At 46.4% G+C, this 27,028-nt stretch overlaps 1 protein-coding gene across 2 annotated transcripts in view; it reads right to left on the reverse strand.

Moving 5' to 3' along the window:
* Window positions 1-4,655: 4,655 nt before the first annotated feature.
* The window catches only part of LOC122397798 (LIM/homeobox protein Lhx5), a 33,092-nt gene continuing 10,719 nt past the window's right edge, over window positions 4,656-27,028 (reverse strand). The window contains exons 3-8 of one of the 2 annotated variants that reach the window (XM_043397204.1): window positions 12,387-12,619; window positions 8,601-8,801; window positions 7,016-7,257; window positions 5,937-6,222; window positions 5,379-5,567; window positions 4,656-4,778 (exon numbers count right to left, since the gene is read on the reverse strand). In XM_043397204.1, the coding sequence (XP_043253139.1) occupies window positions 4,663-4,778; window positions 5,379-5,567; window positions 5,937-6,222; window positions 7,016-7,257; window positions 8,601-8,801; window positions 12,387-12,619 (1,267 nt within the window). In that variant the 3' untranslated portion in view covers window positions 4,656-4,662. Of the gene's footprint in view, window positions 4,779-5,378; window positions 5,568-5,936; window positions 6,223-7,015; window positions 7,258-8,600; window positions 8,823-12,386; window positions 12,620-27,028 lie in introns of both variants that reach the window. The other variant, XM_043397203.1, reaches the window with a different exon arrangement.

The following is a 27,028-nucleotide window of genomic DNA, read 5'->3' on the forward strand; positions in this document are numbered from 1 at the left end:
TGGATTCTCTGAGAGCTCGGCGATAAGGCAAATTGCGATCAATTCCGTTCGAATCTGAATATCTTGTAGTCTGTGCGAAAATAGGGAGGTTTGAGCCATCGCTTCCACCGATTTTTTTTAAATCAAATCTACTCAAATTTACGACTCTGACGCGAACGAAACGAATGGGATCAGGGTTAAAAATGTTTGTGGCTCGCGGGAAATCCAACGATTCCATGACAAGAGGGTTGTAAACGAAGGGGCGCGATCGATCGAAGTTTCAAAGTCGTTGGTAAGAACGTATACCGGAAAGAGGCAGACGTAACGCGTCGCCAAAGGCGGTATACCGAGAAAATAGTGGCAATCGAACGGCAATAACGAGGGTTAATTCCAATTACCTTCCAAGCATTGGTACGTTAATTCGATCCGGCGACGATCAGTAGGGTTGGAACGTGCACGGTAACCAGGGCGTGATTTGTAAGAGCTTCTTGCATAATGACGGAAGAAGAACGAAGGATTTGCCGCGACAGGGGCTTGTTTCCCGACACGTGCTCGGACACGTGAGCGTTCGAAACGCTTTCGACTGTGACACGCAGCAGCCCCAGCGTCCTTCCAACCCCTCCACGGCGGGCTGCCTCTACGGAGCGTGCCTGGGTTCTTCCAGAAAAATTCTCCGCTCGTAAATAATTGATCCTCTGTTTAATTTCTCGTGGATCGTCTTGCGTTTAAATTCGAACGAATATTATTCTCGAATATACTAGATTGTCGAGGGTGGAAATTTTCAAGACAGCTACAGTAACGATTATAGTGGTATCGAAGCTCGAAATATGGGTTTCATACTGGTTTATAAAGTCGTAGTTATATTTGGAGTATGCCAAGAATCTCCCATCACTTTAATGACGATAGTAGACAGAGCTAATTGTAAATGGCATCGCGTCATTTACCCTTGAATATGTCTTTCCACGCAAATGTGCTAAATATGGAAATACACGTAAAGAATGGCTATGGCCGCGTCACGTTTCCATGTACATCGAAACAAAAATCAGTTCTCTATATTAACATAGTTCTAGTCCCAGCGAGCTTATTATCACGTTGACTGCCAGTCTAAAATCCTAAAATTGTTCACGAGACCAGAACTCTGATTTTAGGCAATTGTAAACCGCACAACTTAAACATTGTCGAAATAGTTACTTTTCTAAACTCATTAAAATTAATTTTCTTTAACATTTTAACTTGAGAATTCATTGTTTTAGTTCCACTGTTAAAAGTTCTGTCACCCATATTTGACGTGGCAGTCAAAGTGTTAAGGATATTTTTACTACTCTGAACCAGGACGTCTTCCTTCTGAAAATTAGTTCTTTTTCGAAACGCGAGTGTTATTTGAAGGATCGCGACGTGTAAGAATGTCCTTCACCTTGCGTTAACAGAAGGGTAACAAAGAAATGATACGATAGGGTGAATACGGTACCCGCTGGGACGGTTTGTCTCTGCAAAGCTCCCGCGGGACCCCCGCGGTAGTTCCTGGGGCGCGGAGGCGGGCACGCATCTGTCGAATCTCCCGACGGATCTTCTGCAAGAGATCCTGGCAGGACACGCATTACACGCTACGGTGACGCCCTTCGTCCTGCGAATCGCTGTTACAATGTACACACGCTGTACGAGCCCGCCACTCGATCCAGTTAAATTCCACGATAAACTCCCGCGAGGACCCGCAAACGATCGGGGGACCAAGCTTCGAACTATCGCTTCAAAAAACTTCAATCGCTTCAATTATTCTATTTTATATCGTTCAGAAGAATCTTCTTGATATTAGAATTAAAATCTAAATCTTCGTCTTTGAGCTTCTTCGTTCTTTAAAACCATTTTACCTAGCCAACGAAAGTTTAGCCTCTGGTCCACAGAGAAGTTGAGATCAAAAAGGGATAAGAATCATACCGAATATCCACCGTGGCATAAAATTGTCCCGAAACAGTGCCAAGAAGGGAAACAACGGGGTTTGCAATATTAAAAGCGTCTAGCTTGTCACGTTTTCGCGTTGAAAAATACACGACTACCTGGGGATGCGACGGTAAACTGTGACAGCGGGCCACGAGCTGTGCACACGTACTTGATAGACACGCTTGCCGAGGAGGTCGCGGGGGGTCGATGGCATGTATGTACACAGGCTTGTGCGCGAAACAGACACGGGGGATGTAGCAGCATCGTTTCTGTCCCCAGCGGGACTGTCAGGGATACGGGAACGGCGCCACGCAGCCCCGAAGAACTCGAACAGCCCCCGGAGGGCAGAAACACATCAAAATCGAATTCACCAGATGTCCAGGAAAACGAATCGCCCCCTTTCCTCGTGGAAAACGACGTTGCACCGACTAACGACGTTAGGGCACGCAACCACCCCCAAGGCGCAGATGCGTTTGCGGGCGACGATTTAGAGGGTAGAAAGATTCGACTACGGGCGTCGATGGTCTCAGGTGTTTGGCCCGCTGGGATCGACGATGGAAACCGAGATTTTCGATTTCTTTACGATTACGATACGAGAAGAGGTCCACCGATTTCGACGTGGTTGAGGTCAACGTTCCGGGTATGCTTATAACTGTCGCTCGATCTCAGTTTCAGAGATGCATGCAAAAGTAATTATGCAGAGACGCGGGCCACCTCGCGATTTTAATATGACACACACACAGAGAAGGAATATGTGAAAATGCGTGTACCTTCGAAGCTAAGGTCGAGCAGTGGTTTCATGCGGAACTCAAGTCACTCAGGACGTTGATCTTGACAACGTATCACGAGGTATATATTGTTAATGTGTACTCTTGCCTCCTGTGATACTTATTTAAATTAGTGGATACCTTATCCGTAACCTTGATCCTCGTTATACGCTACACAAGATTTTAAATCTATTCGATTTCTACGATACCACGTGACAAAGAGGTGCAGTCACAGGCTGGGTAAATATAGGAAACCTCTTCAACTAGCCCTGTATTTGAGCTGAATTAACCCTCTGAGACTCGAATTAGTTACATCTTCTAGGACCAGTACTGTTTTAAAGCCACAATGACGGACAATGGTAGGAATATGGAATTAGACTTTGAAAATACAGGTATTCGAATGTACATTGCACCCGGAATATATCAAACTGTAGTTTTAACACCTACCTTACTCACTTTGATTCTCCTCTTTCTTCCATCCATACACACACGCGTCACGTGTCTCCCAGAGCCAGAAATCTCTCGATGCGTTTCGAGCACTCATTTCGACGCGCACTGCGCTCGATACATTACCAATATTGTTGTTGAATAACTGAACTCTAGCTGAAACATCCACTCGATCTCTCCCTCTCTGTTCCAGACACTTGTCATTCACACCTAGCCACACGATCCGCAACGCACAGATATTACTCGCACCCTTCAACAGACAATTATGATAGAATAGCATAGTACGGAGCCTGCTCAACCAATCGATCGCGATCTACCAATGTTATTTACTATAACTTTCTCCACCCTCCACTATTTCTCAACTATCGAAAAACGCCCCTTTTTATAAAATATACACGTGAAACTCTTCTGAGAAAAATATTTGACGTCAAACCTTGTTTCATGCATGAGTTGGAGGGACAAAAATTACGATACCTTCTAGGTGAAAAGGTGAAACGTGAACTTACTTTTTTCGTGGTGTTCCAGAGATCTGCCGACGATCCACGTAGTACGATTCTAAAATGTAAAGAGAACGTGAACAGTATAGTCGGGTGAAAAGAAAACTGGACACAACTGTACGTATACGGAAATACGAGGTGGTTTATTATAATAATATTTATAATCATTATGCATCGCGGCGGCGTGTCTCTTTCCATCGCGTGTTTGTTGCGTTGCAATTACAATTGTAACAGACTTTAATTCGGTGACCAACCACTTGACGTTCGCTCGCCCGCTTTCCGCAAAAAGACAGTTTTATTTACATCGATCGCCGCCTTAACAGTTACGAGTTACACATTCCTATTTATATTTATACTTTAATGATAATTAGTACAGCGTCTTTAAGTGTAGAATTACGCGTGTGTTCCTGTCTGAACCGTGTATATATATATAATATGTTGTGTGTATGTGTGTAACTGTTACAGCGTGTGTGATAACGTACGCAGCTGGTGTGCACGCCGTTCCTTGTACGCGTGTACGATCCTCGAATGTATAACAGCAGATATCTACAGGGTGTCTCTTAAAATTAACGTCGAAAAGTAATCAACAGGGAGGGTATAATATTACACGATAGGACATTCGAAATTTTATACACAATAATATTAATAATAATATTTAATCATTTTTTCCTCGTAATAATAATAATAATAATAATAGCAGCGCCGGCGTTCGCCAACTACCGTAATAATGATAAAAAAAAATAATAATAAAGATAATAATGTTGATAATGACAATGATAACCGTGACGGAAACGAAGTTTAACGGTCGATCGTCTTATCGTATGTACGTGTATCTTACAAAAACGAACGGTACAAGATGCAAGGTCGATCTGGCGACGATTACGTTTGCCGCTCGCCGCCGGGGAAAAATGTCTCTCGAGAACCGGAACAGAGTCAGAAGGCCTCCCCGTCGGGCCAAGACGCAACGATCGAGTTTTTCGCTCGACCGACCGGGGAGCAACGAAATTTCGAAACAACGTTAATTAAAACTCGTACTACCAGGCCAGCCCTTCGCTCTGCATCTGGTGCGGCTCCAGGAACCCACCCCCGCCGCCGCCGCCACCTGGACCGCCACCATTCCCACCGGCACTGGGATTACCCTGTGCTCCACCTGAGAAATATCAAACCCATCGAATCGGTTCCGTTCGCAGCTTCGATCTACCGGGAAACGTGGGATCCCGAAGGTACAAAAGAAAAGAAAACACGTCCCTCGTAGGGCGCTCTATTTCGAACCACAGGATGCAGTCAAGATCCCTACACGGCGCGTTTATTAAAACCACGGTTACAACAAACGCGCGTTCAAGGATTCACCTCACCAAATGGGCCGTGCGCGATATTTAACGCACTTCAACAAGTATTCGTTGTCTTCAAATGGTACAGTCGATATTAACAATATTTACAAGCTCGATGCCCAATACGGGGAGTACAATGTATCGTTAAAATGGATTCTTAGTTCACCGTGCTCGTACTCGTTTTAATTACAGCTCTGCCGACGAGTTAATTGAATGCAACTAGGTATACTGGCCGCGTAAGGGACTTCTCTGAACATCCTGCGCTTCGATCGAAATCCAATCGCGTTACATCGTATCTTCGATGACTGACGTACGTAACGAGGCCGCGAGAAAAACAAAAGGAACGCTTCCCACGCGACTGCGAAAATAGATTCTGCGTTCGTTCGTAAGTATAGCCTTTCAAAAGGATCTGGTCGTACCTGAAGGTGCTAGGAACTCTCCGGGGCTACCGCCAGGAGGTGCAGGGGGCCCCTGTCCAGGAGGGCCCGTGAGAAATTCCGGAGGGCCGCCTCCCGCACCCGGTGGTGGATATTCCCCTGTCACCGCCACTGCGGCCGCCATACCCGCTAAACTCGCAGGGTCCAAACCTGTCAGAAACAGATTACGTACTATTCAGAGAGGATCGTATCCGGCTCGCTATCTCCGAACCCGGGCTGTCATAATTATCGCGACCTACCTACCCGCTACGATGTTTATTATACTCGCGATGGGATCCCGACCAGGCTCGTTCGATTCCAACCGAGCAGATTGCTGGCTGAGGTTTCGAAACTGACGCGCGTAACGCGCGCACTTTAATCGATCAAAATTGTGAAAAATTTACTTGGAAAGTTACGAGAGACCGTAGAAAAGGATAACATTGAAACAGACTTATTTTCTTTGTCGCTTCGTAAGATCGAAAGGTAAACGTATTTTTGTTAATATAAGTTCGTCGAGAGAATCGCGTAAGAGACGAGATTAGTCGGAATTTCGGGACTCACCAGGATTGCCCGGTCCACTGAAGGGCGGTCCGTGGGGATGAGGGGGCGGATGAGCACCAAAGTATTCGTGATGAAACGCCACGGGCCCGCCGTAACCGAATTCGAACTTGTCCGCGCCGAAATACGGGAAACCGGGCGGCGGTCCGTCCTCGCCGCCCAGAGCACCGGGATTCAGGTTCAGGGGGAAGCCCCTCATTTTTCTGGAACCGCCGAAGAACGGGCTCCTGCCCATCGACGTCAGTTGCTTTAACCTACGCTCCTTGCTCCTCTTATTTTGAAACCAGACCTGCGCAAAACGGATACGACCGACTGCTTTCATTGAATTCACCGGCCTGAAAGGGATTACCGTCCAACTTCCCGTTACCCGCGAAAGTTCGATCGCGTTATCCCGCGTGTATCGTCGACAGGAAAGTGGGCTACGTTTACCGCCCGGTCGTAACGATAACGAGAAAAACGAATCGCCGGTTAGACGCGAATGAAATACTGCGCGTTCCTGTTTGAATTAGCGCGACCGATAGGTGTTTGGACAGCGCGGAAAAGATCCAGCGATTGCAGGAATCCGTGTAGGAGTTTCGCAGGCAAGGACGAGTGTCAAGATACAAATTTCACTCGAACGAGAGTGAGAATTTCAATCGAATAACGTCGGGAATATCTTTAGGGGTTGAAATTGAAATTTTTTTTTTATAGAGGATGGCGTAATAACTGTGATTATCGTTATTCTCTTGGTTAATTTTAGAGAAAGAACTTTATTCGCAAGGATATCGCGAAGGTGCAGATAATGGCTTCCGCTAGTGCATTATTCATCGAATTACATACGAAGTATCAGCGATCTATATACAGTGTGTTCCGCGAGGAACTACTGTATCACAGGGGATAATTCTAAATCGAAACTTATGATTCGTACTGCCTTAAAAATCACGTAATTTTTAATTTCAATCGAGGGCAAATTAGTATCGCGTTGGAACAGAGAATTGAAAAGTCGGGACTAGAGGGTAAAACGAATCGTATATTCTTTGAAGTAACGCGTTTCCCATAATCCACGCGATGCAAGGTTACGGAAACAAGTGAATAATATGAACCTGTATCACTCTCATGGGCAAGCCAGTCTCTTTCGCCAACTGTTCCCTGATGTGCCTGGTGGGCTTCGGAGTCGACGAAAAGGCAGACTTCAGGATCTCCAACTGTTTCGCCTTTATGGTCGTTCTCGGACCTCGTCTCTTCGAGCCGGCGCCGCCATCGCCGCTACCACCCCCAGCACCGCCGTCCGGACTTTTGTTCTCCGTTTGGCTATCCCTCGTCTCGGGATCTCCGTCCAGGGAACCTTCGAGCAACGCAAACAAAGCTGTTTAACCCATTGGGCACTTGTGACGCGTGTAAACTTTCGAACCATCGGCCCCGCCTCTCAACATTCGCTGAATATTTCATTACTTCTTTTATTCCCTTGCAAGACAATGCCTCCCAATCTTTGATCGTATCAAGAATTATCATTTTATCCAGATTTCAGAAAGGAATTGGGTATCAGTACAGAATCGTTAAAGGCAAGAAGTCGAAACGAAGATTGCAATACGCCCCAATCTTTGATCATATTATCGCGAAAAGGAATTGGTTATCGATGGTTAACGACACAGAATTATCAAAGTGAAAACGAAGATTATGCTAGAACGTACTATTTCGATCACGATCAGGAAGTGCGCGTGAATTGTTTAGATATTCCTCCTCCCATCGGCCCGGTAAGGGGATTTCCAGCGACAACGAGAGTTATCGGCTGAACAAACAATAACATTTTTTCCGTCGAACGGTTTCTTAATAACGTATACATGTACGGGCACATAATATACATATCTCGGAATCTTGATCGGCTGGGATCGAGGTAACAACAATCGGAGCCAATCCCCCGGAAGCGATGCGAAACCCCCATCGGATTACCGTGGCTGCTCCTCGGTTGAAAGCTATACTCTGCGCCGTGCGTGCGCGTCTGCGTGCGCACGCACAATGTATAAACGCTTACGCACGCACACGGCCGCGGAATAGGGCCCCAACTCTTCACGATAATCTATATACCCGGGGAGGTCTTAACCACGGGACAAAGAAAATGTTTGGACAGTGTCACACCGCGCTACAGGGGCGACCCTTCGCGAAGACACCCCGATTCCCCCCCTCCCTCGCTGGTGGCACGGGAGATGGTTGTACCGGGTGTATAGCGTGGCTCGAGAGAGGCAAAAGCGGAGGGGTCATTGTTGCGCCCGCGATAAAAGAGCAGAAGCGAATAATAGACCCCGGAAGACCTGACGCGCTTAGTAATTCGAAGAGACGCGCTCTCAGGGTCAAGCCCACGAATTTTCCGCCCTCGAGGACTCCGCGATTAAGTCGTTGGACGACCTCGATCGTTTCACAAATTGAGTTTCATTCTCAAATGAATGTTAGGGGTAGAAACCACCTTCGATCCGTTCGAAAATATTTTAATTGCCGGTTTTTAATTTACGAACGAATCTGGAATCCTCGCGGGGTGGAATGTCTGTTATATAATCGATGCGGTAATAAATAAAGGGTTTTATCATTTGAGTGTCAATTCGTGGCTCGCGAAACAGGTATTCTAAAAATTATAGCAGTTCGTAGAAAATGGAGACGCCTGAAACAGGTTCCCGTAGAATATGTAGGACTCACCTTGATCCTCCGAGTCTTCCTGCTTGCAAGGATCGCTCCCAAGAGGTAGATCGCCAGTGTGGCCAACCGTTTGGTCACCAGCACCGGCCGGGCCCAGATTGTGAGGCCCCAGGTGAGATCCACCGACGCCGCTGTGGTGATGATGAGCGCTACCGTCCTCGTCCTCGTCTTCCGATCCCGAACCCATCAGCGAGTCGCCCCCTGCCGAAAGGTTGGACGATTCTGCTCGTGAACGATTCGAACCGTGCGTTTTAATCACATCAATCATCGAATCATTGTCTTGGAAAAGCCCCGCCAATCACTTTTCCCGTTCAACGATCCGTGTACGGTATAATTCGAGCCCGAACATTTGTCCCGCGTTTCGTAATTTCAACGTATTCGCGACACTCGGATTATGTAACGATAATCGATCTTTCGATATATATTATTTTGGCATATAGAAGACCCACAATTTTATAATGATAATTCTTACAAAAATGGCCGATCTTAAGTTTGGCTATCGAAAGGAACACGAGATTCCCGTCCAGCGTATACTCAACGAAATTCTCGTTTACCCGTCGGCAGGCTCGCCAATTCCTCGACCATCGACGATACGTACAACGTCGTACAAAGTTGCAACCGTTATCGACATATTATTCACAAGACGACGTTGAAAAAATTTTTTTACCGCGGAATAATTACGTCGATCAACGTCGAGTTTGGACGCGCGAGGCGTCGTGGCGACTCCATGGCGATCGGCACGATAATTTATCAGCGGCCGCGAGGAAATTTGTCGATGTTCCGTACGAAATTAGCAATTAAACGCGGCTACAATTATTTCGCTTTTGAGCGCGTCCGCGCGCGCTGCCACGATCCACGGGGTTCATTACGATTTTTCGAAAGTAGAAAATTATGCGGCGCACGGTGGCGGGATTTGCATCGTAATACCGCGGCGACAAAAGATGCTAAAAGTTATCGATAAACGTGTTACTGATTAATCGACGCCGCGGTAATTGCCGCGCTGTAAATTCGACGACTGACAAATGGCGGCAACGACGATAGAGATTAATGTCGGAAACGCGCGGAGTATCCCAGACGCTCGGCGGATATCTGATCGTCGTGTAATCGTCGTACTCTAGCCGCACGCTTTTGCGTAAGAGTCCGCGACGCAGTTGAAACTGCTGGAAGTTTCCGGGGTGCGAGTCGTGTCATCTTGGGAAACGATATTGACGTTTCGCCGGCATTACAGTTAGCTTCGCCGAGAGTCTCGAGAACGCGCTGATTACGACGCTGATACCGGACTGGAGAACTTCGCGGTTTAGACGAGCGTTTCCTGAACGGGACTGCGCTCAAATTGCAGTGATCGATGAGTGTAAACCGTCCACGGAACGTTAAGGATGTCAGCTTGGACGGTTTCGTGAAAAGTGGCTTTATCGAGGATTGATATTTCAATGTCCCTCGCACCAATTGGCTAACCCTTCTCGAAAACATCGAAAGGACAATACGGCACTGATTGCCCACGTTCTAACGCTACGGATGTGTTACGGACACTCTTAAACAGCTATTAAGTATTCTGAGCTGGTCTTAACGGTGTAAAATATTTGATAATCTACATTATATACTCTCCAAAGTTATTTACGACCTCTGACATTCTGATTTTGGAACCAATTTCCTATCATTGTAGAAGTTATACGAAATCTTGGGCAGCCATTTTCATTTACTCGAGAACGAATAATGTTTAATAGCGGAGGACGACTTAAATCCGCCATTTCGCGTGCAACAACCAAATGATTTGTTTCCAAAGAGGCAAGTTCCCGAACACGAGCGTGTTTCTGGGCTCAACGAACCAGAACCCTGTCTCGAATCAGACAATTTCGGAGGAATATTGATATTCCGTAAAGCGCGATCGTCCCAGGCATGGTTCTCCTCCCGAAGTTAATCGCGAGTTCAGCCATCGAGACGTCAGAACGATTATGACGCCTTCGTCCTGTCCGTGATGGTCTGACGCGCGTGGAGCTCGCGTCTCGAAGACGAAGGCTCCTCTCCCCCCCTCCCCGCCACGATGGAGAAAACGAAAAAGGAAACGAGTTGTCGGACGTTTTGCGGTTTCGACGTCGGCATCGAAGCGACAAAAGGTTCGCCCCTGCCTAACGACCTTTCGGTTTTCGTTTCACGGCTTACGCACGAACGAGGTCCTCGTGAAACCGAGCTCGCCTCCTCGTCTCTCTCTTCATCCACTATTTTTTCCTTGTGCGTCTCTCTCGACCGGTAGGCCGACGGGTGCTGGTACACAGTGTTTTCACAGCTTGTCGTTCGACCGGGGGTAAAAACCCCGTGAAAACCCCCGTCCATGCCCCTCTGGCCCCTCTTTTTTAGAGCGATCCTGACTCCGTGAAATCTCGGGCGTCGGACGCGTTGAACTGTGATCCCCCGGACTCTCCTAGCCTCCGATCCCCCCACCCTTGGCCCACAACGCTCCGAAACAATGAAAAATCCCGACGTTTGGGGTTTGTTTTTCTTTACCGGCGCGCCAGAAATTATTCCGTGCCGCGAGAGTCACGGGGGGACCCCGACAGGGGAGGAAGAACAACCTGTCCCTCCGCGATTTCAACTTCTGCGGAATGGTGCACGCGGAATAGTCAGGGTAGATGTTATCGCGACGGTGCAGAATACCTTTTAAATACACTGGGCGACAAAGTTGAGATCGTGAAACGAAATCGTAGGTGCACCCTTGTTCGTTTCGAAGGGCAGAGCCTCTACCGCTTTATTCTACGTTCGATAATCTATTCTCGCGTACTTTCGAGACTCCTGTAAACGTGAAACTCGAGTTAATCGACTCTGACCCACCCTGCGACAGGACCTGTTCTACACCCTGCGCGGTACTGTCTCTTTTCCCGCAACGAAATCGAGCAGACTTCGCGCGCAGAACTGTAGGCGAGACGGAACTGATCGAATTCAAATGGGTTTTTAATTACACGGCTCTCGGCCAGTCGAATCGACGACCGTTCGAGCCGAAGAAATACAGCGTTAGGAGCCGATTCCATCGAAACGCGGCTGACGCGGATTGACGCAAGAACCGAGGCGTTTCTCTATAACCTAGGGCACCGGTAACCTTAATTATCTCGAAAATTATCGAGTGACAACATCCCGCGTTTTGCATACTGTGTGTAATCCAAGGTACGCGGTCCTTAATTGCTCGCATCTCGCGCGTTACATATACATCGTTCCGCAAAAACGGTATTAAATCGAGGGAAGACGAAGTTACCGAAAAAGCACGACAATTAAGATCCAAACGATCGGGATCTAATTTACTCGCGTCGTAACGAATACCGTCGATCCCGCGGGGAGGCTTTCCGCCGCGTATCGTCGTCTTCGGGAGTTTTTCGCGCGTTCCTCCGCGAAATAACGACCATTTTAATGCGCTCGCCGCGGCGCTGGGCATTATACCTCGTATCGTACCCTCGTTTCGCGCGAGCCGTATTTTATTCAACCCTCGTTACATGCTAAGACGCTATTTACGCTCGAAAGCGGTATAAAACCCGAGAAAAAAGAAACAGCCTATTGCTCTACTTTTCCGCTATTTCCGGGGCAATGTCCACCGCGGCACGATTCAAGACGGATAAAATAAATTTCACGTTACAAGCCATATTTTGATTTCCTAATTTTGTAGGATCGATATCGTGTCGCGAGCTAGCGTTCCCCCGAAATCTGAAAAAACGAAACACCGACGAGGAATCGTCCCTTTCTCTAGCCGTGGCGATAGTCCCCGCGGTGGATAACGAGGGGCCAATGACACTTGTAACTCACCATGATGACCGTGCACGTGATGCGTGTCCGGCAGCGGCTTGCCCGACAGGTAGTCCTGCTTGCAGACGAACTTGTTGTCGTCCAGGACGTAGAGCTCCTCTCCGGTGCTCATCTGCTTCCGACACACCACGCAGGTGAAGCAATTCAGGTGGAAAACCTTGTCCCTCGCCTTCCTCACGAGATCCTGAGGGCTTATCCCTTGGAGGCAACCGCCGCACTTGGTGCCGTATCGCCTGCAACCGACCAACAACAACCGTGAACAAACGAGAAACCGGCCGGGTACCACGGAGTTTTTAGATTTATCCGCGGCTGCGCCGAAAGGCGGCATAACGAGCACCCGGGCTCCCCACGGGGGCTTTCGAACGTCTCGTGATTAATCGTGCCGACGAGGTTTTCCCGCCGCGAGTGTTCCGCGCCTCCTGGATTCCTAGCTCCTCGAGACCACCTTCGCCGAGCGTTTCTTTCGCCTCGGCGTCGCGCGTTGCGTAACCAGCCTGCGCCTGCACAGGGTATTTCGTAACCCTGCCTACGAGGTGTGACAATAAACTTTCGAGAATAATTTTCTTCCGTCCTCGCTGGACGTCTTTAACATTCAAACTACGTCGATCTTCCCCCTGCAAGTTACGTCTAATCGTTTCCTACCGGACAAACGTTGATACATCGAGGCTGAGGCAAGAAATCTGACACGGTGGCGATAATAAATAGAGCAAGCATGAAACGCATATTTGATGATTACCAGGGATTCCAAGCAAAACTTCTCCGTGGAATTGTGCCTACTAAGGGTAAAGGGACTTTTTAAGAAAAGAAAAAGCCACGATTCGAAAAGAGAGAACTTGAGAGCTTTGTCGTTAATATAGGGTTTATTTTGTTTTGGAAAAGTGTAATAGTCCCAGTTTCGTACCAGAAAAATTGCTATAACTTTTCCATCGATTTTATGCTGTTTATCCCGTGTTACGAAACACCCTTTATAGCTCGGCGACTTTGGAAAAAATCCCTGAAAGGGATAAGACGGGGGACGCTCGGCTATTTATTCTCTCTTTTTTTCGTTTAACGACTTCATTCGCCGTGACAAGACGAAATAACATAATACAAGTTCCTGGAAACGTAACATAGAAGAGGCAGAAAAACGAGAATATAGACATTGGTTAGGCGACGGTGAACGGGTGAGGTTCAGCGAATTGCTATTTTACAACCCGACTCTGGACAATAAAATGCTGCCGAGCACGAGTAGAAGTCGAAAATTAAGAATTATGGGAAATGGGAGGGATTGAAACAACCGGTCGGGACGTTTTTAAAATGCTCGCGTCAATCGAAACAAGAGTAATAGGACAGTCGCTGTGCTCGCGTATTATTATATCGATATTCGTATACCTGCTGAATGTTTAAACCTTCGTCGATGAAAAATGCCTGCATCGGCACTCGTTCGGGCGAAAACTTGGAAATAATTCCGTATCCTCGAATCTGCCAAGTGCGCGGATAGATTTGCATAATGTCCTATTTAACGAACCTCGCGAATACTGGACAAATCGTGTTGAGAATGATTGCAACATTATCCTTGTGTCGCGGCGTTCGCGTCAAGATCGTTACCGCGTGCATAAAACGCAGCACGAATTAAACGTTATATCTCGTAAACCATAAATTGCGCCATCCTCATGTTGCACCCAAATTCAACGCCTAACGTAGCTTACGTAATCACACGAAGGACGATTCTCGAAACGATCTTGGTGTTTTCTTCTCGAATCGCGGACGTCGAAGCGTCACCGAAAAGTGGCCGAAACTTTTAAAATAAAAAATACACATGACACTTTTAGGCAACTTTGAAATTAAATTTAATTCGAAACCTTAAGGGGGTAGACATGGGTAATGCAGAGCGCTGTATACCGACAAAATTTGGCCCGAAATATGGGTTTACGAAATAAGAGATTTTGCCCTTATATGAGCAGCTTTTGGGTCGAATGAGGTCTCGTTCGAAAGAGGAAGGTCCAATGCAGCGTTCGCTGGTCGGTATCGAACGAGATTATGTTCACATATATTAATATCAACGTCGAAAGTCGAGAAAAAAATTGACAAAATACAGCCATAGAATCGAGATCTCTTTAGGTCACTAAAAGAGTTATTTTACTGCGTGGAAAACGGAACTGAGCTGCGAATCTAATTTTTCGAATCATCGGTGAATCGAACCTTTTTGTTTGCCGTCGAAAACGATCGGTAACGCGTGGGTACGCGCACGAGACGAAAAGGAAAGTCAATGTTGTACGACGACGACGTTTATTGGCCTCGGAACTTACAGGTCCTGTCATTAAGCCGCGCCACTCGCAAACGTCGATAAAAGAAATACAGCGGTTTTAAAGAGACGAGACTTTAACGTCTCGATAGAGCATAAAAAGTTTAAACCCTTCGGTGCCGTAACGGCTCGTCTCGCGGTTGCTCGTTCGACGTCTTCCTGGCTGTGTCACACTTGTTAATTTTGTATCAGCCGCTCCTTCTTTCCCGACCTTCTTGCTTACTTTGTCGTAAAGTGCCCCCGATTCCCGAAGGAACGAGTGGAGAACACCGAATCGCGCAGGGAGGGATGATTAGCTTCAAAGAAATTCGCGGATGGAACATCGTGGTTCGCCAGAGATTTCTTGAGCAAGGATTTAGGTATTTAGATAGATTTGTTACGAAAGTAACGGGGGACCTTCTATTTTTTGCAAGAAATGTTACAATAAACAATTCGAGTCAGGGCAAAAGATGCAACAGGCAAAATCTAAGCTCGATTGCATCGTTGACTAAGATTGAGAATGAAAAATTGACCATTTCGATGGACATTGGAGCACATGCGGAAGAGGAACGTACCACGGAGCGTACTCTTTCTCCGATGGCGTACGATCCGATTCGCTCGTAAATTCCCCGAAGAAAAATCTGCGTACGCGTCCGGTTCCTCGGCGCGGCACTCGCGTGCTAATAAATCTGACCAAAACGATTCGTCTGTCCGATCCTCCCGCGGCTGTATTATTACGGAAGCATCGGGACCGTATACTTCTCCGGCCAGCAATCCCCGATCGCTTTAATTACAGGAATCACGCGATTAATTATAGCAATTACCGCGGTCCCTTAGGGCTGCCGCCTTTCGAAAGTAAATATATCTCAATTGATGTCTGGCCTTCCTTTCTCTCTCTCTCGCTGCACTTCCGACGTCGACGACGAGCATTCAAATTCCCCGGTGCACGCGCGCGAACCACCGCCACGCCGCGACGCGTAGGATCCAACCCGCCTAGCGTTTTCGAGCGTATCCGCTGACCCCGATTCCCCCGGCCCGAGGACGCTATTATTTTATTGCTATCGCGTCGACGACGGAAACGCGCGTCCAACGTGACCCGCGACCCACATCGCGAAATTCTTCGACGGCGAATCGAAAGCCGCGTCGAAGACCGGAAAAACTTCCACGTCGAGACCAGCTCGCCCCCGTTTCCTTTTTAACGACGACACCGGGAAAATCGACTTCTCGTTCACCGTCCCCATCCCCGCCTTGCTATCTCCCGTCACACGGTCCGTCAAATATTTTTACTTTCCCGGTTATAGAACTTGACCCCCTTCGGTTGCAAAATTTAGCGCGTACGGAGTTCGATTTTTATCTCACGGTTCTGGTGGGTCAAGAAATTATAAAATATGCGACATGCTTGCTATGTTATACTAATGGTACCCCGTGTGTGTGTTTTTCTTAGGGTGAAGTAGGTGGTCCCAATCTTGGTAACATATTCTACTCTGATCAAATAAATGTAATAAATTTTATTTAAGACGAAGGGGCATTCAACGAAGAATTTGGATGTACCCTCTAAGGGATGTACAACGATATTATTCTATTAAAACGAAATACATAAGCGGAGAATGCAAAGAAAAGATGTGCTTGAGTTAGTAATAGATCAAAGAAAAGTCTCCAAGTTAAACTCTTCTTAAATAACCAAAAATAGATTTAACGATTTTCCATTAACTTCGTGTATTCAAAGTGTTTCTAATATCGCCAATGATGGCATAAATCAGAGTCCGGACTCGATGGATCCATCTCCGTCGGGAAGTTTGAAAGATGCGGTCGAATTTACGAGAACAGTAAAAATAACGAAGACGCGAACGCTGAGAGAGGATCGAGGGGTTTAGAGCGGGTTGACAAAACACGGGGGGGGGCATATAAAATCCGTGAAGGGGAAGAAAAAAAACGCGACCTAACGAGCAAAACAAAGTATCGCTGACAGCCGAGAAGAATGCCCCCGAAGAGTGCAACTCGGTAGAAATGATTCCGGTCATATTTTACCCATCTGCGCATCAGTGGCGGGATGGACAGCGTCGAGGCGAGCGTACGATAGCCGATTGTCCCGGCTGTTTGCTCGAAAAAGAAACTCGCGACTACAAAGAACGAAAGCGACGGGGAGGGAGGAAAAATTGAAGAGAGAAGGGAAAATAAAATACGCTACAAACTACGCGCGAATTCCCTTTATCGATCGACACGGTCATCTATAACTATTACGCGCAGTACTTACGCGGGGCATCCTATAATCAACCGGCACACTTTTTCAAACTATTCATCAACCTGTCCAAATTAGCAGTGGTACACGCAGTGTTCCTAACAATCTTCTCACGGAAGCAGAAGCCGAAGATATTTCTTGACCGACGGTCATTACACTGCCTCCCTTTCTCTCCTCCCCACCCCGTTGGTCGTCGATCTCCGGCACGGTATCGCCTCGCGTATCCCTCTGGCCTAATTACCAGAATTATTTAATTAATTATAGCAATTAGTCGGTCCCGTGTCAACTTCCACGAATGCATACGTCACCGAGCACGTCTCTCCAGCACGAGATTCGTTCCCTTCTAGACCCTCCCCTCTCTCTTCCCGTTCTTTCCGTGCCCCCGCGATTTTCTCTTTTTAAGGGAGCGCGCGAGGGGCAGCAGTCCTTTCTTCCTCGATGGAAGAAAAAGAAACCGGGGGGGGGCCGGCCCGTAAAAATCATTAATAGAAAGGCTTACGTGGTGCTTTTCGTGGCTCGGTTCGTGTGTGAGAAAACGACGGCCGCGGGCTACCACGGGTGGAGGAGGGGGGCTCGAGAAGGGGGTGTGGGCTTCGGGCTCCCTTAAAGAGGAGAGCGTAAAGAGCCACGCAGGAATTCTGACCGTGTAGCAAGAAATATAGGACAGCCGGGCCCCGGATGAAAAAAAAGGGGGTGGGTCCGGGGCCACGATTTGCCACGGACCCTGGGAGTTTATGTGTGCGCGGTGCGTGCGTGCTGGTTCCACGGGGTCCCGTAGACGACCCCGACGCGCGTCTCTCTCTCCCGTGAACCTGTCCGTCGCGACGGCTGATCGTTATACCCCTCGGTGGTGTGCCGGCCGTTTCTCGTTTCTCGATCGATTCGACGGAAACGGCACCTGCCCCGCCATTGCGTCGTTAACTTACGTGGGACGAGCTGTTCAAAGAAAATCCCCAAATCTAGTTTCTGGACGACCAGCTCGAGCAATGTAAACAAACTGCACTCGATATGGCCACTCTTAACTCTTAACCCTTGAGTGGATCATTGGGACCTTTCACAAGTTTAAACTAATATCGTACGATATATGGAAATTTTTGTAATCCTCCATTAGTTTGTTATTTTTTAAACGCTTTAAAGGTTTCTCGTTTCTTGATCAATTCGACGGAAACGGCACCTGATCAAAGAAAATCCCCAAATCTAGTTTCTGGACAACCAGCTCGAGCAATGTAAACAAACTGCACTCGATATGGCCACTCTTAACTCTTAACCCTTGAGTGGATCATTGGGACCTTTCACAAGTTTAAACTAATATCGTACGATATATGGAAATTTTTGTAATCCTCCATTAGTTTGTTATTTTTTAAACGCTTTAAAGGTTTCTCGTTTCTTGATCAATTCGACGGAAACGGCACCTGATCAAAGAAAATCCCCAAATCTAGTTTCTGGACGACCAGCTCGAGCAATGTAAACAAACTGCACTCGATATGGACACTCTTAACTCTTAACCCTTGAGTGGATCATTGGGACCTTTCACAAGTTTAAACTAATATCGTACGATATATGGAAATTTTTGTAATCCTCCATTAGTTCGTTGTTTTTTAAACGCTTTAAAGGAATGTAACGAGAAAGTTATTTACTGAAGGCGCCTTCGCCTTCAGTTTCGGAGTTATCAGCCTGTTGTCCACCGGTCGAATTAAACGGAGGCTCGGGCATCGAGTAGCTGTCGAACGAACGCGTTTATACAGCGACGGAGAAAGCAGGATCAAGTGGAATCGTGCATACGAGAAACTTAAAAGTGTTACGTGTCGTTCGAGCGTTTGTGAAATATCCAGATACCACCGGCGAACAATTAAAACAGTCCCAGCCTCGATGCAACCCTGTCCGAGCGCACTTGGAACGCGAATTAACCCCTCGAGCTCGATAAAAGAAGCGAAGGAGGAGAGGAATATCGGCCGTCGAGAGCGCAATTGTTCCTCGAGGAAGTTTCACCGCGATGACTGTGCTCGCGGGTCAACTCGCGACGACCGTGGCGTCCACCTTGACCCATTGCAGAAACTTTAATTACCCTCCAATTCATTATTTCTCTGCGAACACTCGACCGCCACTGTCGCCACCGTCTATCGCCTTTCCCCGTTTGGCTGCCATCGACGCACATGTGCCGACGTCTCGGACACGACCATCGAGGAAATAAACACACGCGAGATTATTCGCAAGACGGGAGTCTAATTAACGGAATCCAATTAGCATGGAAAGCGAGAGTTCGCGGTCGTCCGGTTATTCTACTCGTAATGGCTGGCGATCATGTTTCCTCGTGATTTATCGCTCTTCGAAATTTGGAGTCCTTTTCTAAACGAAAATGCAATAAAATTCCAGCTGACGCTCAGGACAGCTGAACGAAACGATGCTAATATGCGAGTGTTTCTAATTACTAGACTGCGGATGTTTATGCATTTATGGGAAATTTTAATCCTCAAAAAACTACAGAATGCATTTAATATGTAAAAATATAAGAAATACTTAAAGTAAGATACGAATTATTATATTTAGGGGTTGAGACAGCCCTCTGCGAAGCTTCCGTTTCATTAATTCTATTAATAAAAATGTGAATTTGCATGAAGATCCGCAGTCTACTAATTACTATATAGTAAAATAGAATTAGTCATGGAAACACTAGGCCTAGCTTTCGCCTGTTACTCGTGTATGACTATGTGTTGCTTTAATCGATAGTGTAATATGCATTATATTACCGACGAAACGGTTATTAAAGAAATTCTCTGTCAAGCTGGAAAGCATGACACGTAGGAGTGATTATCGAGTAAAATGTAACGAATCGAAAAACGAACCATGGTCGTGGCCGGTTTCCAAAGGGATCAAAGCTGTCAGAACGACCGCAGGTTTTGAAACGAGCCGCGACTACGCGCGATTTTCGCTCGATCGCGCGGAGATCATAATGCCCGGCCGTTGTCGAGACGAGTTTCGACCGGGGCGTCGATTAATTCGTGAAATATAGACGATTACGGTCGGTAGGTGAACGCATGCTTGCGAAACGATCCATAACAGTTATGCTAATACGCTGCCAGCACCGCGGGCAAACGAGAGTTTTCTGTAAATCTTTGGGAGCCGCGACAGCGACGAAACGAATTCGTCGAATTCGGACCGTACCTTTTCTCGCCATCGCCCTCATTCTTCGTCCAACTTTCTCGATATCCACTGCTCGTTTATTATCACTTTCCCCGTGTGTCGGGGCACACGGATAAGGAACATCGCAGCGAGAAGGCTACGATCGTCGATCGTGCCACGACGCTGAATCTCGACTAACCGAGACGCGTGTGACTCGAGTCGGATACCGATCGATCTAGAACGGATTGGGTCTGTGAAAAAATGTTTACCTTTTCCCTATCCGTGTTCGCGCGATCGCTGCCCCGTGGAGTTTAATCGTTTCTCAAGTTCAGGATTCTTACTTTGAAAAATAAAAATCGCCTCGAGGGATTGCACCCCGAGCGATTCAAAGAATCGAACTTTTCCCCGGTGTCTTAAAAATATCAAACGTTCCTGCGTCGACGTCTATATTTAAACAGATAATATTCCTCTTTAATCCTAAGTACGCACCGGTGAGGATTAACATAATGACACACGCGGTACTTAGCAGGAAAAGAAGATCTTCATTGTTGCAGGGTTTAGCTTACTTAATTTTATGTTACGGGGGGAAGAGTATCGACCTGAAAGTTTAATCATTGAAATCACTCTGGACATAGCGAGAATAGGAGTGTCCAAGTACTTGAAGAGTTTAGTTTTTGTTAAAATAACGCTCGACACGCGATAATTTAAAATTGCACATTAAATCGATGGCGTACGTTGCCGCCTACAACTTTGAACGAAGGTTACAGCGATTCGCCGTAGATTATGGGTACAATTATTAGTTCCAATGCCACCGATGGGGCTCGAGATACGTGGCGAACGGGTGCAAAATACTGCAAAAGAGGCCGAACGAAAATAATATCCATTTAAAATTTCGATATCGGACTGTGCCATTTTAATGTCTGCAAAATGGTTCCAAGCATGGGTAGGATCCATAGTACCTCTCCCACGAGAATGATAGATACGGATCCGACTATTTTTTAATTAGATAAAAGAAAAATTAAATAACCAACGATAACACAACAGATAGTAGCTATCAATTCGTAATGAAACGAATTGGAATTATATGAAGGTATACCCAGTGCCATTTTACGAATCAACTATTTTGAATGGCGGTCGCTCAAAGACTGATATTACTACTGGCGGTTCCATCCATACGCAAAGAACAGCGTTAAAAGAAGAGAATCATAGTTCAGTAGATGTAAACAGTCGGGGCAAACAAACCGAAACCGTGATTATCGCGTGTTTCACGCAAAATGGACGTCACGGGTACGTTAAGAGGTTGCAGCGGGGTCAACGTCTACCGTGTTTCTCGTTAGCGATATCTCCCCATCAATTTTCAACGAGCGTTCCTCGCGACTCGTCAAACCGACACGGCGCGAATGTTTCGCGATCTCGGTCGAAAATCCCGATAAGGGTACGGGTGTACGGACGTTGTCAGCTGCCCGGGCGCCCCCGAATGGCAATTAGCGCGGTTCGGTGTCGCCAGAAGTGGGTAATAAATTCGCGACGAAACGGAAACAAATTCTCCGAGAAGAGATACGTCAACGCGGGACACGCGGCACATGGAGGGGCCAGTGGTTGGCAAAAACGTTCCCCGGTCGGAATATACGCATCGCGATACATACTATTGCCGAACCTTCCTGGAATGGAAACAACTCGAAGCCTCTCTCGCACTCTATCTCCCTTGTTCCCTGGTTTCTCTTTCTGTACGACCGCGCCGGCCCCGTCACGCCCAACAAACTTCTCCTACGGCTCGTAGCGGGCGTCACGGCGCATTTATAATGTTTCCACGTTCGAGTTTCGACGGGTCTACACCCGAGGAGGCCAGCGCCGCGGGTGGAAAGCAAGGACAATGGACCCCTCGTCGGCGCCCTTTCGAGCCCCACCGAGAAAAGCCTCGCCGATCTATGATTGCCTTCGATCGTTTCGCTTTGATTTCCGTACCCGTGTCCCTCCGGTCCGCGCCCCCGGTCTCCGTTTTCCACACGCTATGCGCGAGAAACGAGTGCTTAGGCACTCGTTCCTAATTAATCCCAACTTTCCATCGGTCCCTCCACCACGGGATTAATTGGACGTAATTGATAAAGAAAGCTACGATACGAGAACACAGATTTCAACCCTTAACGGACAGGGAGGATACGACTCTTACACTTGTAGTTTCCATCAAAATTATATTTAGGAAATTATGGAATATGTGAGCCTCGAGAAAAATTGACGTGTGGGATTTGGAAGTAAATAATTTTGAGACAAGATTTTAATTTCGTAGAATTACCGAGACATGCGTGTTTTAGCGTTGATTTGCGGGATGTTTCCGCGGCACTTGGGCCTAGTTTCTGTTTTCCACAGCCACCCGGATGCTCGACTCCTCTACGACGAACGCTCTCGACGCACTAAACGATCCGCTGAATACGATTCGCAATTAATCCGAACTTTCTATCGATCGGTCGGACGAAACACTCGATGGCAAACTCAACCGGGATTAATTGTCTATCGGAAAGTCCGGTGGAATCAGGGACTGATCTCTCCAAATTCGAACAATTGGGTGAAAAGCACATTTGGCGTTTCTCGTCAATAATTGCTACGCGAAGCAAGAGTGCGAGATACAAGAGCGTGGGGCGGTACTCGCGTGCCCCTTCCTACCTCGACCACGTGACCACTGCAAATAACAACACTCGAAGAACAAATTGCGACATTATTTTTACAACTCTTTCGCACAATTTTCCATAACACAACATTCGGGGAACATGAATTTATCCAAGAAGAAGGTTTGTGCATTTAAGGGTTGAGAGTCATGTAAAATGGTAAAACTAGAAGCGATATTTGACAATTTTTTTACAGCATAAAGGTTTCATGAAAGTTTTTGTCACTTTCCATGTATATTCTTTAACATTTCAAGATATAAATATTTATAAATTTGTCGACTTTGGATGAAATAACAAATGTTATTCCTTACATGCAGTCTAGCATTTTTTTCCTTTGATCTAGAATGCAAAATCGAACGACATTTTGTTCACAATATACTACGAGTCGTATGAACTAACATCCTTCATAATAATAATTATTTAAACTATGTTTATTGCACAGTTAAATTAGAAATCTATTGCAAGAATTATTTTGTTGTGTTCAGAGCCGTGTATCTTCGACAATTTTGCATTTTTTAAGAATTCTAGTTCATACGACGCGTAGTACAATTATAAACACCGATCAACGCGATCGACATATGAAATAACATTTATTATTCCACCCAAAGTCGATAAAACATAACAAAAACGTAATCAACTCCTTATGCTGTAAAAAGATTGTCAAATATCACTCTTTTCACCATTTGTACACGAGTCTCCACCCTCAAGTGTTAGCCATTGTTTCTCTGTGTCTCAGCCTGTGCAGATTCTGATAGAAGCTCTATTGCAACGAGTGCCAAAAGGTGCCATTCTTGGCCATTGTCCTCGACTCTACGGTCTCTGGAACTTCATCTATGACTAATCGTCGCGGTAATGCCGGGGGTTAGTAAACCGTGAAACGATTAGCGTTCTCGTAACTCGGTGTCATCCACCCGGGCCGGGAATGGTACTTTATCGAACGATCGAGCACCTAACACGGGGCCCCGAGCATAATACGCGTAGCAGGGCACCAGCCCCGGGTCCCCGCGTCACGGTGACACATCGTCGTCATCCCCCTAGCCGGCAAGTTAATGTTTTCATCGGCGTATTTCGACGACGGCGCGGACCGTATTTTAAGGTAATAATTTTCGGTGCGCGCACCGAACGGGCCATCGACCGCAAGGCAACCGGCAGTCGAGGCGGCGTTGAAACGGGGACACATCGGTCCTTTTGATCCTGGACCCTTTCGGGGGCCCCCACGGGCCATTATCGACCTTTAAGGACCTTGCTGCGACTCGTAGAGCCGGTTACCATAACCGCGCGTACCGTTCTCTTTCGGCCGATACCTCCGGACCTCCCGGAGGTGTTACAGTATTCCCAACGGCGATTCGTTGAAAGAACGAGCGGGGGGAGAACACTCGAAGCTTGCTCGTTCGGACTCGTGAAACGATATCGATAGATTCGTTGCGTCGTGGGAATCGATTCGACCGCCTACTCTCCGTCTACGCTTCGTACGGGGGCTCCGTTACGGCCAGTTTTGGTACGTTCGTTTCGCTCCGCCGATCAGAACTCGAGATTTCGGGTTATCGCCATCTCGCCACCCAGTGTTCCTCGCTCGTGGATTTTTTCCTATCCTCGATGGACCTCGGATTCAATTTTTTTCAACCGTTTTAAACAACGCTCCTTGAAGTCGATACGAAATCAAAGAAAATGCACTTGTATCATTGGTGATATATGCACTCGTTTTTTTGGGGGGGCTAGATTTCAAGGATTCGATAAGTTCACCCTTAGAATAAAGAAATTAGAACTCAATAGGGAGGTTCAAGCTCACGTGCCCTCCACTGTAAATTTTCTATGCGTTGAAGACACAATGTTAAGACATTATTATCGCCCGTTCCCGAAGAAAGCTCTCGATAGGTGTAAATATACGCTAGATAGGGACCACGTGGCGTGTAACTGTCAACAAAGAGGATCGCGCTAATTAACGAAACGCCATAACGAGAATTATTGCCGACTCGAAAGCTTTTCCACGCCGATCGAGCGTGGCATCATCGCGCTCGTCTTGCGTTTAATGAATTGTTCATCGAGATGAAATGCAAAGTGGCTCGTAAAGTATACAACTCGTTCGTTATACGATCGCTCGTGTAAGTATCAAAGGGCCCCCCTTTAAAGACCCCACTTTCCGCTTGTACACGGTCCTTAGGTACAAAGGGGATCGTTCATCGCTTCCAGAAGTCGCGAAAGAAGAACGAGGCTTCGACGAACACAACGACCAACGTTGATACTCCAATTCGACAACTGACTCCTTCGCTAACTGTTAGGAAGAGGGACAAATATTCTCAGGCACTGTCGATTGTATCATTGTGTCATTCCATGTCTATCGTCTCTGTATACCGCGTATTTAATTTGATAAAATGGAAAATAACGGTCGATGCAATGATCCATTTTTCCAAACGTACGTGAATACAAAACAGTAGAGACCTCGTTCAAAGCGGAATTAGATCGAAAATGTCGATGGTAGCGGGTTGAATCAACAAAGTTGCCTCTCTGTCGAACGTTGGTTTCTCACACCGTCGACATTGAGATCCGTTCTTTCTTGGTTCGTTGCGTTCGTTACAGATTTGTTCCGAATCGCGGCATTGCGACACGGTTTCGCGTTCCTCGGTTCGTTGCGCGTTGGTTAACGGATACAATGTCGTTCGCTTTGTGCTCGGTGGAGAGAGAAAAAGAAAAAAAAAAAGGGCGACGAGAAGAGGGACGAGGGGGAGGAGGGAAAAAAATGGCGAAACACAGCCAGCGGAACCGAAGGAGGGGGACAGCGCACCCGTTCGCGCGTTTTCAGCTCCTTCGATCGCCGCGGTCGTAATTAATTTAAGTGACTCGCTGCCGCTTTTTGCAAATCCGCGGCAAAAATCGAACCGTGGCCTCCGCTACGGCGATCTTCACGCTCACGGGGATCGGTTTCTTGCGCGAATGTCAAGGTCCCCCACCGTACGATCCGCGATTTAGGTTATTGTACCAAACGCTCGGGAACTTCCCGCGAAAGCGACAACGAAAACTTTACGCGGGAACGGCTTAAATTATACGGAGACCGCGTGAGGAAATTGGGACGGGTTTTATCGCGAATTTGACGGAAGATAAAAGGACACCGTAAAAGAAAATACGACCTAGTACCATTCTCCATCCTCGTGTTTTAAAAAATTATCATGGAAACATGAACTATAGTATTTATAAAAATTCAAAACTATAACAACTCTAAAGAGTACACAATTCTCTGTTTACTTCAACGAAAACAATGGGATTATTCGTTTTATCGCGAATTTGACGGCAGATAAAAGGACACCATAAAAGAAAATACGACCTAGTACTATTCTCCATCCCCGTATTTAAAAAAATTATCTTGGAAACACGAACCATAGTATTTATAAAAATTCAAAACCATAACAACGTTAAAAAGTACACAATTCTCTGTTTATTTCAACGAAAACAATGATTAAACGATTATTCGTTTTATCGCGAATTTGACGGAAGATAAAAGGACACCGTAAAAGAAAATACGACCTAGTACTATTCCCCATTCTCGTATTTTAAAAAATTATCTTGGAAACACGAACTATAGTATTTATAAAAATTCAAAACTATAACCACACTAAAGAGTACACAATTATCTGTTTATTTCAACGAAAACAATGGGATTATTCGTTTTATCGCGAATTTGACGGAAGATAAAAGGACACCGTAAAAGAAAATACGACCTAGTACTATTCCCCATTCTCGTATTTTAAAAAATTATCTTGGAAACACGAACTCTAGTATTTATAAAAATTCAAAACCATAACAACGTTAAAAAGTACACAATTCTCTGTTTATTTCAACGAAAACAATGATTAAACGATTATTCGTTTTATCGCGAATTTGACGGAAGATAAAAGGACACCGTAAAAGAAAATACGACCTAGTACTATTCCCCATTCTCGTATTTTAAAAAATTATCTTGGAAACACGAACTCTAGTATTTATAAAAATTCAAAACCATAACAACGTTAAAAAGTACACAATTCTCTGGTCATTTCAACGAAAACAATGGGACTATCGAGTCCATATGGGACCCACGTTATAAAAGGGTCCAGTTATTTATTTCAAGCGTGACAAACATAATTTGGGGTCCGCCAATTTTTCGGACACTCGAACAATCTTATCGTCGCTACCGAAGCGGGAGCAAAGAAAGAAATTTGAATTTGATTAAAACCAGGCGGAACGCTTTGAAACGAATCAACCGCGTAAGTGGAGGACTTACCATACATTATAAATACCGAGATTAGCATTTCGGTCAACTTTTTGGTATTTCCAACCACCGTGCGCCAACGACTTCGCCTTTTTTTTTCTCTTTCCCCGCGCG

This window comes from Colletes gigas, unplaced genomic scaffold, assembly GCF_013123115.1.
Source record: "Colletes gigas isolate AHSC1104 unplaced genomic scaffold, ASM1312311v1 Colletes_gigas_Sc00010, whole genome shotgun sequence".
NCBI classification, from domain to species: domain Eukaryota; kingdom Metazoa; phylum Arthropoda; class Insecta; order Hymenoptera; family Colletidae; genus Colletes; species Colletes gigas.